The sequence below is a fragment of the Vigna unguiculata genome, chromosome 10 (genome assembly GCF_037176805.1).
Source record: "Vigna unguiculata cultivar grain cowpea cultivar isolate G323 ecotype 2 chromosome 10, ASM3717680v1, whole genome shotgun sequence".
NCBI lineage: Eukaryota > Viridiplantae > Streptophyta > Magnoliopsida > Fabales > Fabaceae > Vigna > Vigna unguiculata.
In genome coordinates, this window is record NC_140801.1 from 36,942,529 (window position 1) to 36,966,515 (window position 23,987).

Genomic DNA, 23,987 nt, shown 5'->3' on the forward strand with positions numbered 1-23,987 from the left:
TCATCTCTCAGTTGTTCTCTTCCATTCTCAAAGAAATAAAGAAGGTAATTCTCTTTTGTCTTACTTGATAGTGAAATATTAGTTTAATAATTTATTTAATGAGTCTCTTGTATATTAATTTTTTATTTTATGAACATAGAAGAAAAAATATTGTATTGTGTGTTTTTTATAATTGGATTTTAAGTGTGGTTTGATTATCATCGAATTTTCTTTTGGTATTTACGTCTCTCAATTTTTTATTAGATTATGATAAATTATTTTAGTCTTATTTTTTTAAAATAGGTATATTGATGAAGAATAAAAGAATAGATTCATTTCTTAAACTCTTCTAGATATTCTAAAGCATGATACTAATGATCCAGTTGTTCAATCAGAGGGAGCCCTTTTTTAAGGTTCAAAGAATTATAAGCGAGGAGTTTCATATTAATTCTTTGGAATGTGATCCAGGAAAACGTCTTCAAATATGGGAATATCCAATGAGCCAAAGAGATGAGATTCGAAGAGCTTATTCTAAAAAAACATCCAAGGAGATTTCAATCTAATTGGTTTAAAATTTTTCCTTCTTAGCTAGAGTATTCCCTGACTAATGATAAAGCTTATTGTTTGGCATGTTATCTATTTAGTTCAAAGCTAGATGGTCATTTTGGGTCAGATGTGTTTACTAAACAAGGTTTTAGATCATGGAAAAAGGTTAATGTAGGAAAAATATGTGCATTTCTCAACCACATTGGAGATAGTCCTTGCTCATCGCATTACAATGCAATGAAAGCTTGTGAAGACTTGTTGAATCAATCTATGCATATTAAGAACATTATAAATATTCAAAGTTTAGAACAAGTCTACAAGAATTGTTTATGGCTCAAAACCTCTATCGACACAATTTGTTGGCTAGCATTTCAAGCTTATGCATTTAGAGGCCATGAGGAAACACCAAAGTCAAGTAATAGAGGTAACTTTCTTGAAATGATTAAACTTCTAGCATCATATAATGATAAAGTGGCACAAGTTGTGTTAGAAAATTCTCTGTATAATGCTAAGTATACTTCTCATCATATTTAGAAAGAAATCTTGCACATTTTATCAAGAAAAGTAAGAAGTCACATCCGAGAAGAAATTGGAGATTCTAAATTTTGCATAATTGTTGATGAAGCACATGATGAATCTAAAAAGCAAATGGTTATTGTTTCGAGATTTGTAAATAAGAATGGTAATATAAAAGAACGATTTTTTGATATTGTGCATGATAAGGATACAACAATCGTCACTCTAAAAAAAGAATTGAGTGTCATTCTCTCTAGGCATAATCTTGATGTTTCCAATATTCGCGGTCAAGGGTATGATGGTGCTAGTAATATAAGGGGAGAATGGAATGGATTGCAAGAATTATTTTGTAATGATAATCCTTATGCTTATTATGTGCATTGTTTTGCTCATAGACTACAACTTGCTTTGGTGGCTGTTTCAAGAGAGGTCATTCTAGTTCATCAATTTTTTTCAAATTTGGCTTTTATTGTAAATGTTGTGTGTTCCTCTAGTTATTGATGGCTTTTATTCCTGTTCATTAATTATTGATGAGTTCAGGGATCTGAATGAACGAAGGGCAATCTTTTAGATATATGTGATTTCTTTTTTAGTTATCGTTATACTAAGTTATGTATTCATTTTTATTGGATTAGTGAAAATAATTAAATGTATAAATTTGGATGTATTATTTTGGCTCCTCCAACAATGTTGGTCAAGATCTGCCACTGGTTCTGAATAACCCTTAAATAATTTTTGGGCCTTTATCATCCCTTTTTCCATATCCCTAGCCTTAGCCATGATACAAGCTTAATAAATGCCACGTATTTTGACATGCAAGCATATTTGTCCTAAAAAGTAATTGAAAAAAAGAAAAAAGAGAGCACAAATTGAAATTGTTTTGGGATTTGATTTCAAATGTAGGGGTTAATTCTTTTTGGTTGACATGTTTTCACAGCTCCAAAAATTAACATGAGCAATTAGTCAAATAAAGGACATTCCTACTCATTCTTTCATTTTATTCTTCATGGACTTGATCCACCATGGGTTGGTGAGTTAATGGGCTAACTCACTGAATGATGTTTTGAATGATGTTTTTTTCTTATGATTTATTTTATATATTTATATTAGTATAGTTAAATTGGATTAACTCGATTCATTTTTTATACTAAGATAATTAAAGTGTTCACTGATTTTTCCAAATATTACTATAAAGATAGTAGTTGAAAATTAAAGTGTCAACCTACATAATTTAATAAGTAAATAAATTCAACATTCAAATTATTCAAACGTTATAGTAAACCTACAAAATTAGAAATAGTAGATAATTATAATAAAAAGGTAATGAAGAAAATGGTAAAATACAAAATAAAGGTTATTGTTGTGGCTTATGGATTAACCCACCTTCAACCCTGACAAAAACCCATTTAACCTAAAAATTAAGTGAATTAGGTACAGTTTGACAAAAATTCAACCCGACTTGAACCTTTGATGAGCTGGATTGACCCACAAATTCAAACATGTTTTGAAATTTCAAATAAAGTTTAAATAATTATATTATGACCAATAACATATTAAAACTTAGCATTTTTATTATGGTTAAAATACCCTTTTGGTCCCAATTTTTGTCAAGTTTTGTCAAATCAGTCCTTTTTTTTTGTTCAAATAGGTCTCCAATTGTTGTTAGTTTTGTTCAATTTGGTCATTTTTTGCTAACACCGTTTAAATCATTAATGGTAATGAACAATGACTGCCATGTATCACTTCATGATTTTTTTTTATTTTTTTATAATTTTTTTTATTTTTTCTTAAATATCCACGTGTTAACCCAATAACGTGCCACGTGTTAGAGTAAATATTTTATATTCAATTTAGTCCTTATATTTGTTATTTTTGTTCAATTTAGTCCCAATTTTATTTAAAATTGAGCAATTTTGTCCCCTTAAAATTGGGACCAAATGTAATTTTTATATAAGAGTTATAATTTTTAAACTAACTATAACCCTAAACAAAAATATTTAACAAAAATGTGAACTTTAATATAAAAATTAATTTTGGTCTTAATTTGGAAAGGGCAAACTAGGTTCATGTTTAAAAAAATTGGGACTAAATAGAACAAAAATAATGAATATTAGGACCAAATTGAATATAAAACATGGACTCTAACATGTAGCATGATGCTAGGATGACAGGTGGACATTTAAAAAATGAAAAAATGAAAAAACTTAAAAAAAATAAAAAAAGAAACCAAAAAAATCACGAAGTAACACATGTCAGTTATTGTTCATGACCGTTAATGATTTAAATGATGTTAGCAAAAAAGGATCAAATTGAACAAAATTGATGAAAATTGGGACCTATTTGAACACAGAAACAAAATTAGGACTGATTTGATAAAACTTGATGAAAATTAGGATCAAAAAGGTATTTTAACCTTTTATTATCAAGCCAAAAAATGTCATTTTCCCTAGATATTTACATAGGAATTCCAAAGTAACCTAACTCACTTACATGTGTGACTTATCATAGATTGAGCTTAAATTGAATCAGTTCAATCTGTCTCATTTTTTGGTTAGTCCGAAGTTTTATAATTTAGCTTAATCCACCATTGGTTGGTGGATTATTAGATTCACTCATTGAAGGATGTTTTATTCTTTTGATTTATTTTATATATTTATTGCAATATAATCAAAGTGGATAAGCTCATTGTTCAATATTTTAGCATTTAAAAAATCAATTTGTCAACCTACATATTTAAAAGTAGTAAACAATTATAATAAAAAATTAATGAAAGGTTGTTGTTGGTATGTTATGCATCAACCTAGCTTGAATCCATTTTTAACACATGAATTTAGTGGATCAAGTTTAGTTCGACGCATATTTAATTTTTCTTTTTTTTAAATCAACGTGACTCAAACATGTGGTGATCCAAATTCACTCACAGATACTACAGACGACTGAAACCTATCTTGACATTCCTACTATAATTTACATAATTATAGTACGGCCAATAACATATTAAAACATGGTATGCCTATTATCAAGCTAAAGAAAATGTCCATTAACACAATAAAAGTGTATATAGCTTTTACTTTAGAAAATAACTTCTATTTTCAAAGTACATATGCTTTTACTTTAAAAACATTATATACTTGACGCTAATGATGGCATAAATATTAGAGTGTTATACTTTTGTTCAAATTCCAATAGTTAGATAAAGAGAGAAGAAAGGAAAAAGAAAATGAAATGTATAAGAGAAGAAAGGAAAAGAAAATGAGATGTATAATTTATTGTTTATTTATTTTTACAATACTGTATTTATTATTTACTAATTATATAATTAAAACGTGTATAATAAAACAACATCAGTTATAAGGATTAATGTTATCAGTCTTATAGTTGATTGAAAAATAATTACTATAACAAAAAAAAAGTTATCTCTCTATAATTCATTGTCTCTTTCGTACATTATTTATTTAAATGTCTACAATCGATTTTAACTAGTTTCTATTCATTCTTGTATCTTGTTGGTGAGAGCATCGAGAAAGCCAATCAGAATTTAGTCAAAATCAATTAGATCTAGTCAAATCCAGTTAATTAACATAATCAAAGCTCAAAACTTGAGCCCATGATTAACGAATAAAATAGTAAAAAAATAATTAAATTTTTATAAATATAAGTAAATTTAGATAATTAAAATTACACAATTCATTGGTATCCTAATATGAGTTTTACTTTGAGAATTTTTTAGACTTGATCGTCTGAGATATACCCCTAATTCCACGGTCTGTATAAAGCAACCAACAACGAAGATTTACAGGACAAGACGGTGGAATGTCTATCCAAAAAATTTAAAATTTATGACAAAAGAAGATTTTAATCTCATAAGAAGTTAATATTATTTATACACAAACATTTTAGTTATCAGAAACAATTTTTATTAAATTATAACACATGTGAATGATTACATATAATATAATATTCGAATTATGATAGCTGAAATCACGTGTTATATTTAAACATTTATTAGAATAATGACAATTGTGATAATTTTAATTGACAGTATTTTCGTATTTAAAATGTCACTTTGTATGGTGCATTAAATGCCCGCGACAATTTGATTACTTTACGGCAACTCGTGCGTTTGAAACTGACAAAAATATACAAAAATTACTGTCACATCATACACAATTTGTTGTAGTATGTAAAGAAAATATTATATGGTGGAGATGAACTAGATTATTTTTTTAATTGACCACTATCATGGTTAATTATTTTTTATCATCAAAACTTGTGTTATTTTTTGTGAAGTAAACTTTTAACTAATATTAACTAAGATTGTATTTTGTTATAATGTCAAGTTGGGGAATTTTCAACCAACATTGATAAAAGAATTCAACAAAGGAAACTTCTTAGACGTTTCGTTGGCCCAGGAATTCCTTTTCATGCTTCCATCGTTATATCCATTCTTGCTATGTGGTTCTGCATCAAAGTCAGTGGTGGAATTAGCTCTTAGACGTTGCTTTGCCCATACGCTCTTTAATTTGTAATAGATGTCACAGTGCTGCATCGGTTGGGTTGCTTTGGACGAGTAGGTGATTGCAATATGTCTGCTACTTTTCATCCTTACATCTAGGGTTTGTGTGAGTGGAGTATTATGAGTAGCAGGAGGCATAACAAAACTCATCAATAGGACTGCAAAAGGACAACATGGTTCTTGCTTGATCTTTGCATGTACAGAGCTAGGAGAAGATACAAGGATGCATACTTATGTTCCCTTTTGTCTGCGGATCATAATGTTTATTTAGATTCTTCTCATTTGTTTTGGTTGAGTTTTAATTGTTGGAGCCACCATACTAAACTAATACATCAAATTCATACAAGTTCTGTTTTTTTATAAGTTTTTTTTATAAAGGTTAGAGTACGCTTCAGATATTCTTTCTAATTTAATTTTTACTTTTTGCCGATATAAAATAAAAATCAACAAAGGAAAAAGTCAACAACAAAGTTGTAAAAATAACGCTGATCAATGTCAACCTATATGATTAATATTAACAAAATATAATTTTGACAGATATCAATAAAAAGAACATTTTGGTAGTTGAAAAAAACTTGACGGACTTTGACAAAACATTGTCCTTAACATAGATAAAAAATCATCAATATTAATATTTTTAATAATTAAATAATGAATTTATACTTGAACAACTCTTTATCTTTATCAGTAACAAAAATATTTTTACCTAAATAAAAAAAAAATCTTTAAATTTGAACTGCTTTGTCAAATACAATATTTTAAAAAAATAAAATAGTTTCTACAATAAAATTAATTCAAATTTATATACTTAAATATATTAAAAATTGTGAAATTGGTAAACCAAGAACCATGCCTCTCTTACATTTTAATATATTATTGGACATAATATAATTATGTAAATTATATTAAAAATGTCAAAATAGGTTTAAACTCTTAAGTTAACCTAGCTCACTATGTGTTTGAGTTGGGTTAGATTGAATTTTTTTTTTGTAATGTGGGTGAAGTTGAACCTAACTCTCTTAACTCATGGATTAAACAAGTTTGAACCGGATTGAAGATGAGTTGACTCGTAATTTCACTAGTGCAGAATTTCCTTTTTACCTCGCCTTATATGTCTTGGTTGGCTAGGAACCGAAGCATATAATGACGCGGTGACATTTTTGCAATTCCAACCAAGTTTTATGCCTCGGTTCAGCTAACACTCGAAGCCAAAGACAACTATAGGCCTCGGTTTGCGCAAAACCGGTGTCAAAGAGTGCTATAGGCCTCGGTCCAACAAGACCCGAAGCTAAAAAGGGACTGCATTTTTGAAAAAGCTTTTAGGGTATCCGAGGCAGAAAGCGGAAGGGGAAAGGTTCTGTCTAGGGTTTAAAATTGGGCAAATATATAATCTTTTTCGCATTTCTCTTCGCGAGTCACTGGTTCCCTCTTATGCGCGCTGTTGTTTCATCCTCTTCGTGTTGCTCCCGTTGGCACCGTTGTTCTGTACGTCCACCGTCGCTACTGTGCACGTCCACCGCAGTTGCCGTCATCGCTGTTGTGCGCATCCACCGCAGTTGCCGCCGTCGTTGCTGTGCGTGTCCACCGCAAGCTGCCGTCGCTGCTGTGCGCGTCCACCGCCGTTGCTGTGTGCGTCCACCGCCGTTGTTGTGTGCATCCACTACAGCTGTCGCCGTCTCTGCTGTGCGCGTCCACCTCGCTGCTATGCCGATCCACCGCAACTACCGCCACCACTGTTGTGCGCGTCCATCGCTGCTACTGTGCACGTCCGCAGCCGCTGTTGTGCGCGTCCGTCGCCGCTGCTGTGCGCATCCACCGCCGTTGTTCATCACGTCTTCACTGCTACAGCTAGTGTTAGTGTTGTGGAGGATAGAGGTCGCGTAGTGCTGCATGAAACCACCGTTGGTTTTCTTGCTACATTTTTTAATTTATTTTTTGTCCTTTATGTGTGTAATGGTGGTCCCTTATGTTTTGCAGGATGGGGAAGAGGAAATTGAATGAAAGTGATAATGATTATAATGATGATTCTGATATAGAGAGAAAATGGAGAAATCAGATTTATGGAATGACCAGAACGAGTCTGAGTCAACTAAGGCTGAGGGCAGTCTAGGTTCGGTGACTGGTGGAGGAGGCACCTCTAGTTCCGGCTCATGTGAAAGTGGCTCCGAGGAAGAGCAGGAAACTGTTGGACAAGGAAAAGTGGGATCTTTTAGGTTGTAGAGTGATGAAAGTATTCAACCCGTATTTTTTTTTTAATTTTAATCACTTTTCTGCCTCAGTTGCAACTATACCCGAAGCAAAAAGTCTAGTTCTGATTTTTTTTAATGCTCATTAGGCCTCGTTTGCCTATAGAACCGAGCCAGTAGCTGTTGAATATGTCTCAATTTTCAACCGAGGCAAAAAAGTGACCTTTTTGGCCTCGACTTTATATGTCTCGGTTTTGAAACCGGGGCAGAATAGTAAAAATAACCGCGACCAAATCTCCTGTTTGTACTGGTGTTTACTAACAACAAAATTTTATTAGTATTTTACCATTTTTTTCATACATTTTTTTATTATAATTATTTTTGCTACTTTTAAATCATGCAAGTTGACAATTTGATTTTTGGGTTAAATATGTTTTTGGTCCCTCAAGTTTCAGTGAATTTTGGAATTAGTCCCTCTTCGAAACTTTATACCAATTTAGTTCTTCATCTTTATTAATGCATGAATTTAGTCCTTCTTACCAAATTTTTTTAAGTTTATTTGACATTTTAAACACATTTTATTATAATATTTGAGTTAACATTGAAGCGAAAATGTGTCAAACGATGTGGTGGTGTTGGAAAGGTGGAGTACTGAAGCGTTGTTGGGTCGCAATCCGAGTGCGAAGTCGCGACGAAGTTTTATGGAACGACAACGTGGTGATCTCCTACAGCGAGGAGTGTGGAAACAACGAGGAGTGTGGAAACGAAACCGTCAGAGGTTGGGGTTGACTGAGAGAATTTTGTAGGGTTTGTCTTCACATGAGCTAGTTTTGTTTCTTGTCTGCGCATTTGTTTCATTAAAATTCAATTTAGTGTGTAATAAAAAGATAGAATTAAATGAGAAGTAAATAAAAAAGAGTATTGTGGAGGGAAAGATGGTGCCATTGGAAAAGACGGCTTAATGTGTAATGAAAGTATAATGGCGTTTTCAAATGCCATATTTTGCATACAAAATGTGGCAGGTATAGAATTGTCGTATTATGAAGCAAATTATGGCGATTTTCCATAACCGCCATATTAAAACCGTCATATTTACTTTAATTTTTTTGTAGAGAAACAATTCAAATACTATCATGAAATGCGCTTGAAACGTTAGATAAGCTTAACAAAATTTGGTTAAAAGGACTAAATTCACGCATTTTTAAAGATGAAGGACTAAATTGGTCAAAAGTTTTGAAGAGAGACTAATTCCAAATTTCAATGAAACTTAAGGGACCAAAATCATATTTAATCCTTGATTTTTTAAATACTAAAATGTTGATTTATAAAGTTTCAATAATTTATATGTTTGATTATTTGTCTAGCTTTGTAGGTTGACATTTTAATATTCAACTAGTATCTTTCAATTAGAAAAAAAGGTAAACAATTTGATTTAATTGAGTTAATTTAGTTAAATTGTACAACAATAATTATGTAAAATAAATAAAAACATCTTTAAATGAGTCAACTTACTAACTCACCAAGTTAAACTTGGTTACAAAATTTCTTATTATTCTCTAAAATGTGAGTTATTGAATTGTTTTTTTTATTACCAAACCCGTATAAGTTAACTCATCTAATTTTGTAATTTAGGTTGACTCGTTTTAATATCCTTAGTTGAAAACAATATTATCAAGAAATTACTTAGGACAACAGAGAGAAACTGAAATTAATCAACCACGTGTTATCTTAAAGACTCTAACATCAATATTAGATTAAATCACAATTCAAGAATAGGTTCTTTCATTAGATTAACAAATATTGGAATAAACAAAATTAAACTACAATAAAAAAACAATATTACGGTATAACAATGAAGATACATTTTGTTTATTATATTAATAGTTACTATTTTTAAGACTGTTATATTATATTTTGTGGTGACAAAATCTATCACTGTCACTACATGTGTGTATAGTTTGACATTTGAACAAATAAAATATACAAAAGTAACCGTCACCGCATCACAATTTATTTTAGTGTATTGAGCAGGATATTTTTTTTGGATGAACTTGAGTTTTTTTTTTTTTATATAATTGACAACGATCATAATTATTTTTTGGTTGACGTCTGCAATGATTATTTTTATCATCCAAACCAATGTTATTTTTTGTCAACAATTTGTTAGATTTTTTTTCATATACTAATTGAATAAACTTTCAAGTAGCATTAATGAAGATTGTGTTTTTTATAAAGTCAATTGGAGAAATTTTTCAATCAAAATTAATATAAGAATTTAAGAAAAAAAATCCAACCAACAAAGTTGTAACATCTCATTTAATAGATAAATCTAATTAAATAAAACATCGCATAGTTTATAATATTCAAAGGACACAAGACTTAAAGTATAAGGATCTTTTAGAATCATTCAAATATACCCAAAAGGAAAACATAGGCATTACACAATGCCAAGAACAAAAAAAGATAAAAGTTCACAGTTATCTGACATAGCTTGCTCATAAGCAAGGTATTACATAGGCAACCATGCCTACAGAGAGTACTAGAAGAAAATGAGATTCAACCTAAACCGGACTACACTGTAGAGTTTCCATGACCCTGGTGACCACTAGGGGTTTCCACATCTGCTCACATCAATAAATTGATGATCATTGCAAAATGGAAAGACCACACACTAGACAAACACAAGCAAACAGAAAGGGTAAGCTAGAGTATAAATCATTTTAACATGTTATGGCATGCAAATACTTAAAACAGATCATAAACATGCAACAAGATAGGTAAACAATCATGTGATGGCAAACAAGTAAGACTCTAAGACTCAATTATCTGGATACATATAATCGGTCAGATTCACTAGATGCTTGCACTTGTGGTGGCCTTTATTGCTCTGCAAAGCCATTGCTAATGGATTTCACCCTACCATGCACAAGGTTAGCCTTTAAACATCTAAGACCATTATCCTACCAAAGACTAGGGACTCCTGCTACTCTCACCACTTGAGTCAGTCCGCTCTATGTGAGGCTAACTGACTTTTTAGAGTTTCAGGATGCAATCCTTACTTGAATCCTTACCTAATTATATACACTAAGGCACCAACATAAAACCTTACTAAGAGGTTCGTGGAATTATGTCCATCACATAAGGCACCACCATGAGTTCTCACCAAGAGGTTCATGGAATTACGTCCATCACATACAACACCACCATGAGATCTCACCAAGAGGTTCATGAAATTACGTCCAACTCATACCATAACCATGTCTCACCAACCAACCATAGATTTATCATGCATAACAAACTCATACCAATGTCCAACCAACCACCCCATCATGTTCCATGAATTCATTCATACCAATCCCATCAATTCAAATCCCAATATATCATATAGAGCATACATGGCATCATACTTGAATTCTTTAAAGCACAAATAATCCAATCATATGAAACACCCACGAATACAATCAACTCTATCAATCTCACTCATGCTAAAGAGCTCTCGCTTAGGCGAGAGGAACTCTTCGCTCAAGCTACCAGCTCTTGCCTAGGCGAGACTGCAAATAGAGAACACGTCGAGGTCTCGCTCAAGCTAGCCCATCTCGCTCAAGCGATACTACTCTCGCTCAGGCGAGTGGCCTTCGCTTAGGCGAACCCTTGAAACTGAGAGGGGGTGAGCTGCTGTTCTCACTCAGGTGAGAGCTCCTCCGTTAAGCAAGAGCTTTCGTTTTGGGCGACCATCCAGCTCGCCTAGGCGAGTTCAGCAGAACTCATATGCTCTCACACATGTTGTCATGACCAGAAGCATACCATATATTTTCCATACCATCAACAACACCACACAAGCATTCAAGAGTACCAAACATTCCAATATTTGTTAAAACAGCATAAAAACACAAAACCCTAACTTCCCTTACTTTATCAAAAGCTACTGGGATGAGGTTTAGGCACAAGTAGGATGGCACCACAACTTTAAGAATAACTTTGTGAGTTGGAAACACTAACACCAGAACAAAGATGGGTTCTGATGAGTCATTATTTTCCTCCATTCTACTTGCCTGTGTATCCATTTGACAGTTGTTCAGTGCTTAATTGTTCATCTTTAGTGTGTTTTCGTCTATTGGGCTTTATTGGGCCATTCTTCCGAATTTGGGTTAATTTCACTTTATTTGGCCTAATTTTCGTTTTTAATTATTTTTAGGTATTTGGGTGAAGCAATTTTTGATCTTGGACATTAATATTTAGTTGAAGAGTGTTGCCACATCATTTCCACATCATTTCCACGTCATCTAAGTGAATGAGTCAAATTTGAGGCCCAATAGTGGCATTTTTGTAATTCTGAGTGGTAGACTAGCCATTTTGTAAATAGTGGTGGCAAAGTTGATTTGACCAAAAGATTTAGGTCTTGACCCATGCAACAACCACACTCCTTCTTCTTCACTCTTCTCCAACCTCCATTTTCGCTCTCTCAAGGTTTGGTGGGTGTCCATGGAGGTGTTCCACTCGTTTTTTATGTTTTTGCACTAGTTTTTGTCATTTCTATGCACATTTGACATCACCCAATGTGGGATTTACATTTTGAATGCATTTGGTAGATTGGGCAGCTCATTTTTTGGATTTTATTGACTTGGAACAACACCCATTGATAGGGTTTTCAGATTTATATATCACAGCAGCATTTTTCATTCCATTGAAGCTTTAAAATCTCTCTTTTGCTCTTGATTTGTGTTTTAACAATTCATAGGTTAGGGTTTAATGCCCTGTTTTTGTGAATTCCGTTTTGAAGGGCTTGTGTGCTCCATTTCCATGTCTAGCTAAGCTCTTTGCAATGATTCCTTGACAAAATTGAAATGAAACCATGAGATTGTTGATCGCTTTTGGATTTTATTCAGAATTGCATTGATTTCAGGTTGCGTTTTGATGATAAACATGTTTCTGATGCATGCTCAATCTCAAATTCGTGTGTGCACCTTAAGTGGCTCGTATTCATGCTTAATGTTTATGGGTTCTGTCACAGCTTGCTTCAATCTGTGGGTGTGTTAACTGCCTGAAATATGTTGTGCTTAATGACAATGAATCCATGGTAATTTTCCCTTAGTTGATTACTTAGGGCTCATGAGAGCAAATTCGAATAGAACAATTAATTTGGTAATTTGTGATTGGTGGACTTTCAATTGAATTAAGGAATCATTGTGTTTTCATATAACTGTTAAATTTCTCTGCATTACGAATTTAATTTTGTCTTGAAACTGAATCTGCCAAACCCCCTCCTTGTGTTATATTATTGTGTTCATCTGGAAATTGAAGCTTTGGACGAAAATATTGGTCGTTGGGAGACGACTTTGTTTAAATTTCGTATACTGCATTTAAATGTTTTAATTTGGTGGGGTACGACCTCTATCAAATTTGGCACCGTTGTCGAGGACCAATAGTTTTGTTCAAAGTAAAATTTTCAGTGTGTTTGTGTTTGTGTGTTTGTGTTTTGGTGTGTTTGTATTTCAAGTGTAGTTGAGTTGGCATATGTTGATTGTGGTAGTGTTTTTGTGTAGTGTGCGTGTTGTCTGTGTAGTAGAGTACATATTGTCGCGGCGCGCATGAATAATGTCATCTAGAGTAGTGAATAATGCATGAATAGTGTCCGATTCTGGCATTTAACTTGTGGATTTTTGTTCTGGTAGCTACGATGCTTGTTTTGACTTGAAATTTTTGCTCCCCACTTCTAAGACATTGAACTTAATGGGAAAAATGGCTAGAGCAGTTGGAATGGTCTGATTTGAGAGATTCAAAAAAATTTTGGACAATTTTTTAGTCAAAGTTCAGAGGACCATAACTTTTGCTCTAGTTATCAGAATCAACATTATTTTATATGCATTTGGGGTGGAATTTAATTTCCTACCTTGTTGGTACCCGCTTTGCTAGTTATCAAGCTCAGATTCTACAGAAAGTGCCATTTTCTATATTTCAACAATGTTTTTTGTGAATTTTCTTCATTTTTTCCACTTTTGAAAATATTTTAAAAATACTTGCACTTTGGGTTTTGAGCTGATATTTTTTGTGGTACTGTTTGAGCACCCAAAGGATAATCCTACCAATTTTCAAGTCATTTGGAGTTCATTTGAGTATACTTGTAGTTATACCCTATGTTATGCCAATACCACTAGAATTAATGTATTTTGGTGCATGATTAGGGGAAACCCAAGTGAATCCATCTTTGCATGTTGATTATACTGTGACTTTTCCTGATTCCTCTAATTCTCGTCATACTCCTGACACTCCTCATTTTGTGCATTCCTTGCATTCTGAGCATACTATTTATTCTGATCATTCTAATTTTCATACTGATAATATGGCTCAACCTCCTCCACCTCATGAGAGGACCATGAGTGAGCTCACTACACCAGAGTTCACTTATGATAGTTTATGCATTCAATATCTTGAGGAGGAAGTTCCGTATGTCTTAAAAACTAGATTAATACACTTGTTGTCAAAGTTTCATGGCCTTGCAGGTGAGGACCCGTGCAAACACTTGAAGCAATTTTATGTCGTGTGTTCCACCATGAAACCCGCAAATGTCCAAGAAGACCATGTCTACTTGAAGGCCTTTCCTCATTCCTTGTAGGGCAATGCAAAAGACTGGTTGTACTACCTTGCACCCAGGTCCATCACGAGTTGGGATGACTTGAAGAGATTATTCCTTGCCAAATTCTTCCCAGCATCAAGGACAACAACAATAAGGAAGGAAATTTCTGGCATCATGCAACAATCTGAAGAGACCCTCCATGAGTACTGGGAGAGGTTCAAGAATTTTTGTTCAAGTTGCCCCCACCATCAAATCTCTGAACATCTTTTTCTATAGTATTTTTATGAAGGCCTGCACCACATAGATAGAAATAGGATTGATGCCGCAAGTGGTGGTGCTCTTGGTAACATGACCCCAACTACAACTAGGCAACTAATTGAGAACATGGCTTCCAATTCTCAACAATTTGGCATAAAGAATTCATGATGTAGGGGCAGCCGAATACACCAAGAAGTTGGAGAGTAAGATTGATGCTCTTACTACACTAGTTAATCAACTTGCTTCCAATCAGAGAGCTCCAACTACAAGAGTTTGTGACCTTTGTACATTCGTTGATCATTTCACAGACTCTTTGCCAACATTGCAACAACAAGCTGCTTCTTCTTCCTTTACACTAGTGGATACTCCTTAGGCGTATGCAGCTAATATTTTCAACAACAATAGGCCCCAACACCAGCAACAAATCCATGAATATTCAACAAATAGATACAATCCAGGATGGAGGAATCATCCTAATATGAGATGGGGAAACTAGGGCAACCAACAACAGCAAAACCAACAGTTTCAAAACGCTCAACCACCTCCTCAACAAAGAGTTATGCCTACACAAGCTGCTCATGTTCAACCTGTACCCACACCAGCTCTAACTCTTGTTGCACCTACACCTTCCTCTTCTACTTCACTAGAAGAGTTGGTCAGGATGATGATACCACAGAATAGGCAACTCTAGCAGGAGACTAGAGCCTCAATCCAGTCTTTGACAAATCAAATGGGGTAGATGGCTACGCAACTTAATCAAGCACAGGCTCAAAATTATGATAATTTGCCATCACAAACGGTGGATAATCCCAAAAATGTGAGTGTCATCACATTGAGATCTGGGAAGAACATTAAAGTTCCCATTACTGAGCCTACACCTCAAAAGGAAGTTGACCCTACTGCTACACATAAGAGAAAGCATGATGATGCTCATGTAACCCATCCTTCCACATCTATTGCACCTTCCACACCTCTTCCTTTCCCTCCGAGAGCTATTCCAAGCAAGAAGATGGAAGAGGTTGACAGAGAGATCCTAGAAACATTTAGGAAGGTGGAGGTGAACATACCTCTTTTGGACGTCATCAAACAGATTCCCAGATATGCCAAGTTCTTGAAGGAGTTATGCACGCATGTTAAGACTTTGGCAAGTGTACCAAGTCGCGCAAGTAGTAACCGGTAAGACCGGGATATCGTTTCCCAAGAGACTCGTGTATACTAAATATTTGCGTAATTAGTGACTAATTTAAACTAATGAATAAATTCATAATTTGGGATTTTTGTATGAAATTAAATTTTGCCTAAATAATTAAATTTGAACTTGGATATTTGAAGACTCTAGAAAATGGTAAAGACTAGAAATGCAATGGATTGATAATGTTGGAGTTAGACTTCACCTACTTCACTCTCATATATATTAAACCATAAAACTCTTCTCCATTAATTACTAATGTCAACCCACAAGTCTACTCAAACTCTAATCCCTTAGTTGAATGAGCCTAGGTTCCCTTATTTAGAGTCAATTCCTTGAATCCCTAAATAAACAAACCCGCTTTACAAATTAGGGTTTAAGACAACTAATGGGTCAAGTTCCATTCCTAGATACAAGTTCCATTAGGCATCTTGTTCAAATTCTAGGTTTCAAGAGATATTTTCCAATACCTAATGACCCAAATATCATGCAATGAATGGGTAAAACAAAGCAAGCCTTAAATACATAAACAAAGATACTAGAAATCAATGGAAGAAGCATATATATATTCAAACCATTCGAAAATACATAAGAGTTCAGTGGCTACATCTAACCCCAACAAAAATGGGTTTAGCTCTCCATTGTCATGGAGAGCTCAAGCTTACAAAATGGAAATGGAAGAGGGAGGAGACACAAAGAGGAAGATGGAGCTGTTCCCACAAGCCCTAGCAGACCTCCAAGTGCTCCAAGACGTGTTGTTCGAGCTCCAAAGTGTCCAAGATAAGTTTCCCTTCGCGAAAACAGAAGAAAAGGAGCCAACTTGCCACATCAGCGAACACAGGCGCCTGGCGGAAGGGTCTCACCGCCAGGCGGTATCGAGCAAACAGTGGGCAAAACTGGCAGCTACCGCCCGGCGGTGTCCAGTTACCGCCAGGCGGTTCGTAACAGAGGCGCCTGGCTGGCGCTTGGTTGGCGCTTGACTGGCGGTCTGTTCCGCCTGGCGCTTGCTTCGTGTCGCCAGGCGCTTCCTGTTGACATTTTTCTTCTTCTCCTTGCTAATCCGGGTCACTCATTAATCTGGATTTTTGGACAAAGCTTCCCATCTACAAAAAGGACACAAAAAATGGGGATTAGTGGTATATTTAGATAAATGTAACCCAAAATGTATTTATTTACAAAAGTAAGGTAAAATTGAGGATTAAGTAGGTCAAAAGCTTTGGAAGAGATGATTTTGCTAATGAAATATAGCTTGGATAATGGTAAAAATTAACATTATCAACTCCCCCAAACTTAAAACCTTGCTTGTCCTCAAGCAAAAAGGTAACTTGGCCTAGATGAACAACACAATTGCAATGATCTAGCAAATCAAGAAAACATATGCCAATTGTGCCTGCTCTTATTTGAAAGATTGTGTAGCACATGTGTTTCATTAGCAAGGCAAACTAAAGCTATGGTGTTCACAAAACAAAAATATCACAAGTGCATGCAAGAGTTTATAAGGGATCAACAATCATGGCAAAATGTTTCCTTGATCAATGGAAACCACTTCTCACAAGAACAAGTGTTTCACTCAAGCCCACTAGTGTATGTATATAAACAACATTCTCTCTACCATCACAATGTCACACAATTTTAACTTTGCTTTTTGTTCAAAATGTCTAAGACTTTCACAAGCATGCTATCATCACAAGGTCTTTTATGGCTTGTATCGTGGCTAGGCTAAGAAGGAAATTTGGTTTTTCAGGATAACAAAAGTACTTTGAGCTAAGAGAGCAACTAATCAAATCATGAAAGTATTTTTCTCCCTTCTCTATTGAACCAATGAAACCAATTCCCAACTTGCTTGCACCAATTTTCTTTTTCTTTCTCTTTTCTTTTCTTCTTTTTTTTTTTTTTTTTTTTTCAATGAATTGAACCAAAAACTTTACAAATTTTCCCATGCTCCCTTGTATTAGCAATAATTCCCCCAAACTTGAACCATACTCATGACTAACAATCATTTGCTCTCTCAAGCTCAAAGTAAGGTAGTCAATATCTTCACTATGCTCAAGGTTCAAGGAATGGTACATATTATCTTTAAGGCTCAAATAAGACTCAAAGGATTTGCACAAGAAATCAACTTAAAAAGGATTGGCTCAATTATGTAAAGAAAAAGAAAGATGGCCTTGATCACCTGTAGCATGCAAGTAAATGAATAGCAATTGAACTCAAGCAAAGTCAATTATGAGTTCACAGTGATAGCATTCACACAAATCAACTCTGGGGCACAACCTCTCACAGGGTATTTGGGTTCCACAATTGTCAACATATGCCAAAATCATTGATCACAATTAAACTCAAGCATCACTATATCAAAATGAGAACAACCACAAGCTCATGCTCACAAGCCAATTCAACATCATTTCATAACAAGCACAAAAGGTGATCATGAAAAGTAGTAATTCAATGCAAAAGATTAGTTCACCACAACCAAGTTACGAAGTTCTAAACTATGCTAAAAGTTCAATACTATCAAAAGAAAGTTAAGACTAAAAACTAAAAGCATAAAATAAATCAGGACTATCAACAAAACAAGTCCTGCAAAATGTGAATCACTCTCTCCAAATGCTCAGGCGTCATCCTCGCCCTCTTCGTCTAGATCCTCCTCCTCATCCTCTGCAGCAGCTGAGGCTCCACCTCCTCCAGTAGTAGTGGCCTGGGCCCCAGGCCAAGCAACAGTGGCAGCAAATTCCTCAGCTGATGGGGTGTGCAACTCAGGAATAGTTAGGGAGATGCCCCTAAGCATGTCAGCATTGGCCATCCCCATCCTGTATAAGGCCTGCATCTGGGGTTCCAGGAGCTGAAGGTGATCGAGCTTGGCCTCCAAAGCCTGCAACCGCATGTCAATGGTGGGAGTTGCCTCAGGCTCGGGCTCTGGCTCAGCTTCTGGCTGTGGCTGATGGCGCCTCCTGGGTCTGGGAGCAACTGAGCAGAACCTCTGAAAATATGAAAAGTCCAGGTCCTGCGTTGCTTTCTCCAACGGGGGTACAGAAATATCCACCCCTGCCAGGCTGCAAAGATGGGTGATGAGAGATGGATGGCCAAGAGCGGCCTTGCCAGCGGCGTTGGCACACCGGTGGATCTCATTGGCAATGAATTGCCCTACATCCATCACCCGACCTGTCAGGATGGTGTATAGAATGGTGGCGCGTCCCTCCGTAAGATCAGACACATGGGAGCACGGGGAGATGTTGGCGTGCACAAATGCTGACCAGAAGCGGGCCAAGGGGTGAAGGGAACCTCTCTGAATCGTACCCCTGTGAAATCCTTCACCCGCCAAGCAGAGTGCTTGGAGCAGCTCTCCAGGCGCCACGCCCTCATCTTCCAACACTGAAAACTGGCACTCCACATCATCAGCCAGCTGGGTGCCCAAGAACTCGTTGATCGTGTCAGCATCAAAGGGCACCCTTTTCCCCCGCACATAACTGAGAAAAGTGGGGGCTGCGGAGGTGGTAACCTTGGCATTAGCATAAAATTCCTTCACCAAGGTTACACTATAAGTGCTAGGATAGCTACCCAGCCTTTCCCAGCCACGCCTCATCAACTCCAGCTGAAATTCGTTGACCTCCCCAGGCTTGAGAATCACTTTCCTCTCTGCCACCAACTTCCGTTGCATGACCACTTGGAAGCGGTCCTCATTATCTTTTGTGAGAAAGTGATGAGAGTAAATTCTCTCCTTTCGCTTTTGCCCTTTCGAAGGGTTCCCCACGGAGGTCTTCATTCTTTTGGGATTTGAGGAGGATGTCATCTGCAAAATAAACATTGGTACAAAGAGGCAATTTAGAGTTAGCATTGAAGTGAGAGATTCAATCAAAAAGAGAGTTAATTGCATCTAAAGACTAAACTAGAACAACAAAATGTCAAGTCATTCAAATGCAAAAACTCTTGTAGCATTGGTGCCTCACAACCCAAGCTACAAACACAAGAAAAGCAAAGAAAGAGGCAAAAACAGGGGCCACCGCCTGGCCCCTCCAAAACTGCCGCCAGGCGCCAGCGTGCAACAGTGAGCACTGCTAGGCGCCACCGCCTGGCGGTAGAACAGGCCAAAATGGCCACCGCCAGGCGGTACACAACAGGGCAGCCATGGAATGCAGTGAATGGTCACAGAACAGCAGAAAAACAACATCACAATGGCAGCCCACACAACAAATACGAGTTCTTAAACACAAATAGCAACAGAAACAACATGTATATGAAAGCAAAATAACCCTAAGCTAGTGAACCAACAATGGAGTAACAAAACAACACTCAAACACGAAAAGATAGCACAAGAAAAAGAAAAAAGAAATGTACTTGAGTGGAGTGCACGGGAGGAATGCAAGAATAAGTTGGAGAACTCGTGAAGAGTGGCTGGTGTGAAATGGGTTAGCTGCGCCTGGCGATAGTGTGGCAGCAGTGAGAGTGTGAGTGGTTAGGGCACGAGAATAGGGATTTGGAATTGGGGATTAGGGTTTGGCAAGAGGTGATTAGGGTTTGGCAAGAGGTGAGAGCAGGGAACAGCGGCGCCAGGCGAGATTTAAGGTTCTTTGAGAGTGCAGCACGAGTGTGAGGAGTGGGCCAACTCAAAACAGATTTTAAAAAGCCCAACGTGAGCTCGCGCAGCAGTACCGCCTGGCGGTAGGTCACGAGCCGCCAGGCGGTATACCAGTAAAATCACCCTGGGGCTGTTTTTCTGGTGTGGCGCCAGGCGGGCGCTAGGGAGCCGCCAGGCGGCTTGCTTCTGCAGTGCTTCCAGTGGCCAATTTCACATATATCGCCTGGCGGGAGTAAATGTAGCGCCAGGCGACTACTGCAGTGGTGGAGATTTTTGTATTTTTGGCTATTGGTAGGGTTGGTTTTGACTCTTTTGTACTCCACCCAACGTTTCACTCTTGCAAGCATCTTTTTCAAGCTTTTCCAACTTTAAAACAAGCATTCACACTCAAGCAAAAACATTTAATTTACAAAACACATGCACAACTTAACTTAAGATATGAATTTACTACACAAGCTATGCTTCTACTATTCTCACAAACCCAATTTTACACTACCACATTCTATGATGCACAAAGGTTGAACACAATTCAAAATGCTACAACTAGCACATGCCAACACCATCCTAAAACTAAACATGCTTAACAACATTCTAGGCTATGCTTCCACAAATTCACAAATGCAAATTTAACACAAAATTCAACATCTCAACAACACAACAATCATACTAACACAATTCACACATGCATACAAACATCATATTGAATTGAAAACAAAAATTAAAAGCTAGAATGAGTTTAGAGCACTGGGTTGCCTCCCAGGAAGCGCTTGTTTAACGTCACGAGCCTGACGGGTAAGACGCTTAAGCTTGGTTGGTGCTTTTGGTGTGCTCCTTCCCAACCTCACACCTATATAACTTCAATTGAGCACTAGTCACCAATTTAGTCCTTCTAGAATAAGGAGCTTCAATTTCAATTCTTCCATCAACTTTGATGTCTCTAATAACCCATAGCCTTGCCCCATTTGACTTGAATCTTCTAGGAGAAATCTTCACACTTTCCTTTCTCATCACAATTGGTTGGCCGGGTCTAAGTGCATTAGTCCCCATCAAAGAGTGGTGGTGAACTAGAGCATCTTTCTCTTCCCTATCTTCATTCACTTTTGCAGAGAAACAATTTGAGCAATTTCCAAGCAACTTAGAAGCTTGCCACGGTCTACTAGTCACAGATAAGACTTCATTGATGGCCTTAAGACTAGTTTCTTCATTAGTTGATTCTTGCACCGCTTCAAAAACGTTGAAATTCACTTCCTCATCTTGGTCCTTCAATTTCAGCGTTCCCTCATCCACATTGATGACAACCTTGGCTGTCTTCATGAATGGCCTCCCAAGAATGAGTGGTACCCCTTCATCTTTCTCCATTTCCATCACCACAAAATCAACCGGGAACTTGAGCTTATCTATCTGCACCACCACATCTTCCACCACGCCATAAGGGTATTTGATTGAGCTATCTGCTAGTTGCAAGGTCATCCTTGTTGGCTTGGCTTCGAGACCACCAATCTTTCTAAGCATAGATAGGGGCATCAAATTAATGCTAGCCCCTAAGTCAACAAGAGCTTTTCCCATATCTTGATTTCCAATGGTGCAGGGGATGGTGAAGCTACCCGGATCCTTGAATTTTGGAGGAAGATTTTTCTGAATAATGGCACTACAATTCCCTTGCACTTCAATGGTTTCCTCTTCTATGTATTTCTTCTTTTTGCCCAGGAACTCCTTCATGAACTTTGAATAAGAGGGTATTTGTTGCAGTGCTTCAGAAAACGGGATCTTGATCTCAAGCTGCTTGAATATGTCTTTGAAGCGAGCTAATTGTCTCTCTTTCTCTTTTCTTGAAGGATTTTGAGGATAGGGAAGGGGTTTCACAACAACCTTCTCTTTTTGTCTTTTCTCTTTATCATTCTCTTCACTTTTATTCTTTTCTTCTTCCATAACAATCTCTTCATCAACTTCTTCCTCTTGAATCTTTTCTTCATTCTTTCTCTTATCTCTAGCCTCCACCTTTTCTTTACAACCTAGTCCAACCTCCTTTCCGCTTCTAGTGAAGATGGCCTTACATTGCTCTTTGGGGTTGGCTTCGGTGTTGGCGGAAAAAGGACTTCCTTGTTGATCAGCCAATTGCTTGGCTAATTGCCCCACTTGCACCTCCAAGTTTTTTATTGATGCATCAGTGTTCTTTTGATTTTGAATTGACATTTGCAAGAACTGTTGCATCATGTCCTCAAGCTTTGAGGTTCTGTCAGTCAAAGAGGGATGTTGGTAAGTTTGTTGATGTGTGGGCCTATTGGAAGGTCCTGCTTGGCCCATGTTTTGGTGAGGTTTCCATCCTTGATTATAGTTCCCTGGTCGGCCTTGATTGCCCATATAACTAACTTCCTCTTGAGATGTGCTTGGCATAGCACATTTCCCATTGGTATGGTTTCCTCCACATAACTCACAACTTTGCATTTGTTGGAGTTGAGCTACAGAGGCATTTTGAAGCTCTTGAGGAAGTTGTGACAATTTCTTCATCAGGGTCTCCAGCTGCTGAGTCATAATCTTGTTTTGAGCCAATAGAGCATCTTGAGATTGAAGCTCTAGAATACCCTTCTTTTGAGAATGGGCTCTCTCAGTATAGGCTTCATTATCATTAGCTGCCATATTCTCTATTAACTCATATGCTTCCTCTGGTGTCTTCCACTTGATACTCCCACCGGCAGAGGCATCTAACATCAGCTTTGACTGGGATTTAAGTCCTGCCAAGAAAAGAGTAAGTTGTGTAGGTTGATCAAACCCATGAATGGGAGTCTTCCTCAGCAGTCCCTTGAATCTATCCCATGCTTGGCCCAAGGACTCATCCATATCTTGTTGAAATGCCGAGATTTCCTGCTTTCCCTTATTAACCTTGGACTGGGGAAAATATTTGCTCAAGAACTTTGCAACCACTTCATCCCAGTTAGTGAGGCTATTTTCAGGAAAAGAATTCAGCCAAGCTTTTGCAGGTCCTGCTAGTGAGAACGGGAAGAGACTCAGGCGTATGGCTTCATCAGGAACTTGATGGATCTTCACAGTATTGCATATCTCCAAGAATGTGGCCAGATGAGTGTAGGGATTCTCATGAGACAGGCCATTGAACTGATTACTCTGCACCAGATGAATAAGAGCTGGCTTCATCTCCATGTTGGTGGCATTGACAGTTGGCCTAGCAATACTGTTGAAGTTGATATGGCCTGTGAACGCTGCATAATCTTCCAAAGTGCGTCTTTCACGACCCCTACCATCACCATGAGGATTTTCAGCCATTTCTTCTTCTGGCAAATAATCAAGATTCTAAGAAGTAGACGGAAGAGTGTCTGAATCAGAAGAGTGATGGGCAACTTGTTGTGCTTGATCTCGTCTTCTCCTTGTGGCACTATTGTTTCTGCGGGCAGTTTTCTCTATCTCGGGATCAACAAGGAGTGGTTCTGAAGATGCAGTCCTCCTTGTACGGATCCTACCCTGCATAAACTATTAGAGCAACAACAAAAACAAGCTCGAACTACAAGTTAGCCCAAAAATAATGTGCGTATATAAGTAAACAAAAACAATAAATATGCACAAAAGAATTTAAGTCTAAATAAGTCAAAAATCACACAATAGTCTAGTATTAGACACGGGTCCCCGGCAACGGCGCC

General features: G+C 36.8%; 2 protein-coding genes and 1 non-coding gene across 3 annotated transcripts; all 3 read right to left on the bottom strand.

The window, feature by feature from the left end:
• Window positions 1–14,464: 14,464 nt before the first annotated feature.
• Window positions 14,465–14,571, bottom strand: LOC146882487 (small nucleolar RNA R71). Its single transcript, XR_014985675.1, has one exon. It is a non-coding gene; the product is annotated as a small nucleolar RNA R71 (small nucleolar RNA).
• Window positions 14,572–18,372: 3,801 nt separating this feature from the next.
• LOC146882488 (uncharacterized) lies at window positions 18,373–19,546 on the bottom strand. The gene has a single exon (XM_085667424.1). It carries the CDS (start codon window positions 19,522–19,524, stop codon window positions 18,373–18,375), a length of 1,152 nt encoding a protein of 383 aa, XP_085523550.1. The 5' UTR covers window positions 19,525–19,546.
• A 1,592-nt stretch (window positions 19,547–21,138) lies between these two features.
• Window positions 21,139–23,521, bottom strand: LOC146882489 (uncharacterized). Its single transcript, XM_085667425.1, has 2 exons — window positions 22,360–23,521; window positions 21,139–22,206 (listed from the first exon to the last, which is right to left on the bottom strand). Exons 1-2 carry the CDS (start codon window positions 23,491–23,493, stop codon window positions 21,139–21,141), a joined length of 2,202 nt encoding a protein of 733 aa, XP_085523551.1. The 5' UTR covers window positions 23,494–23,521.
• Between the last annotated feature and the right edge of the window lie 466 nt (window positions 23,522–23,987).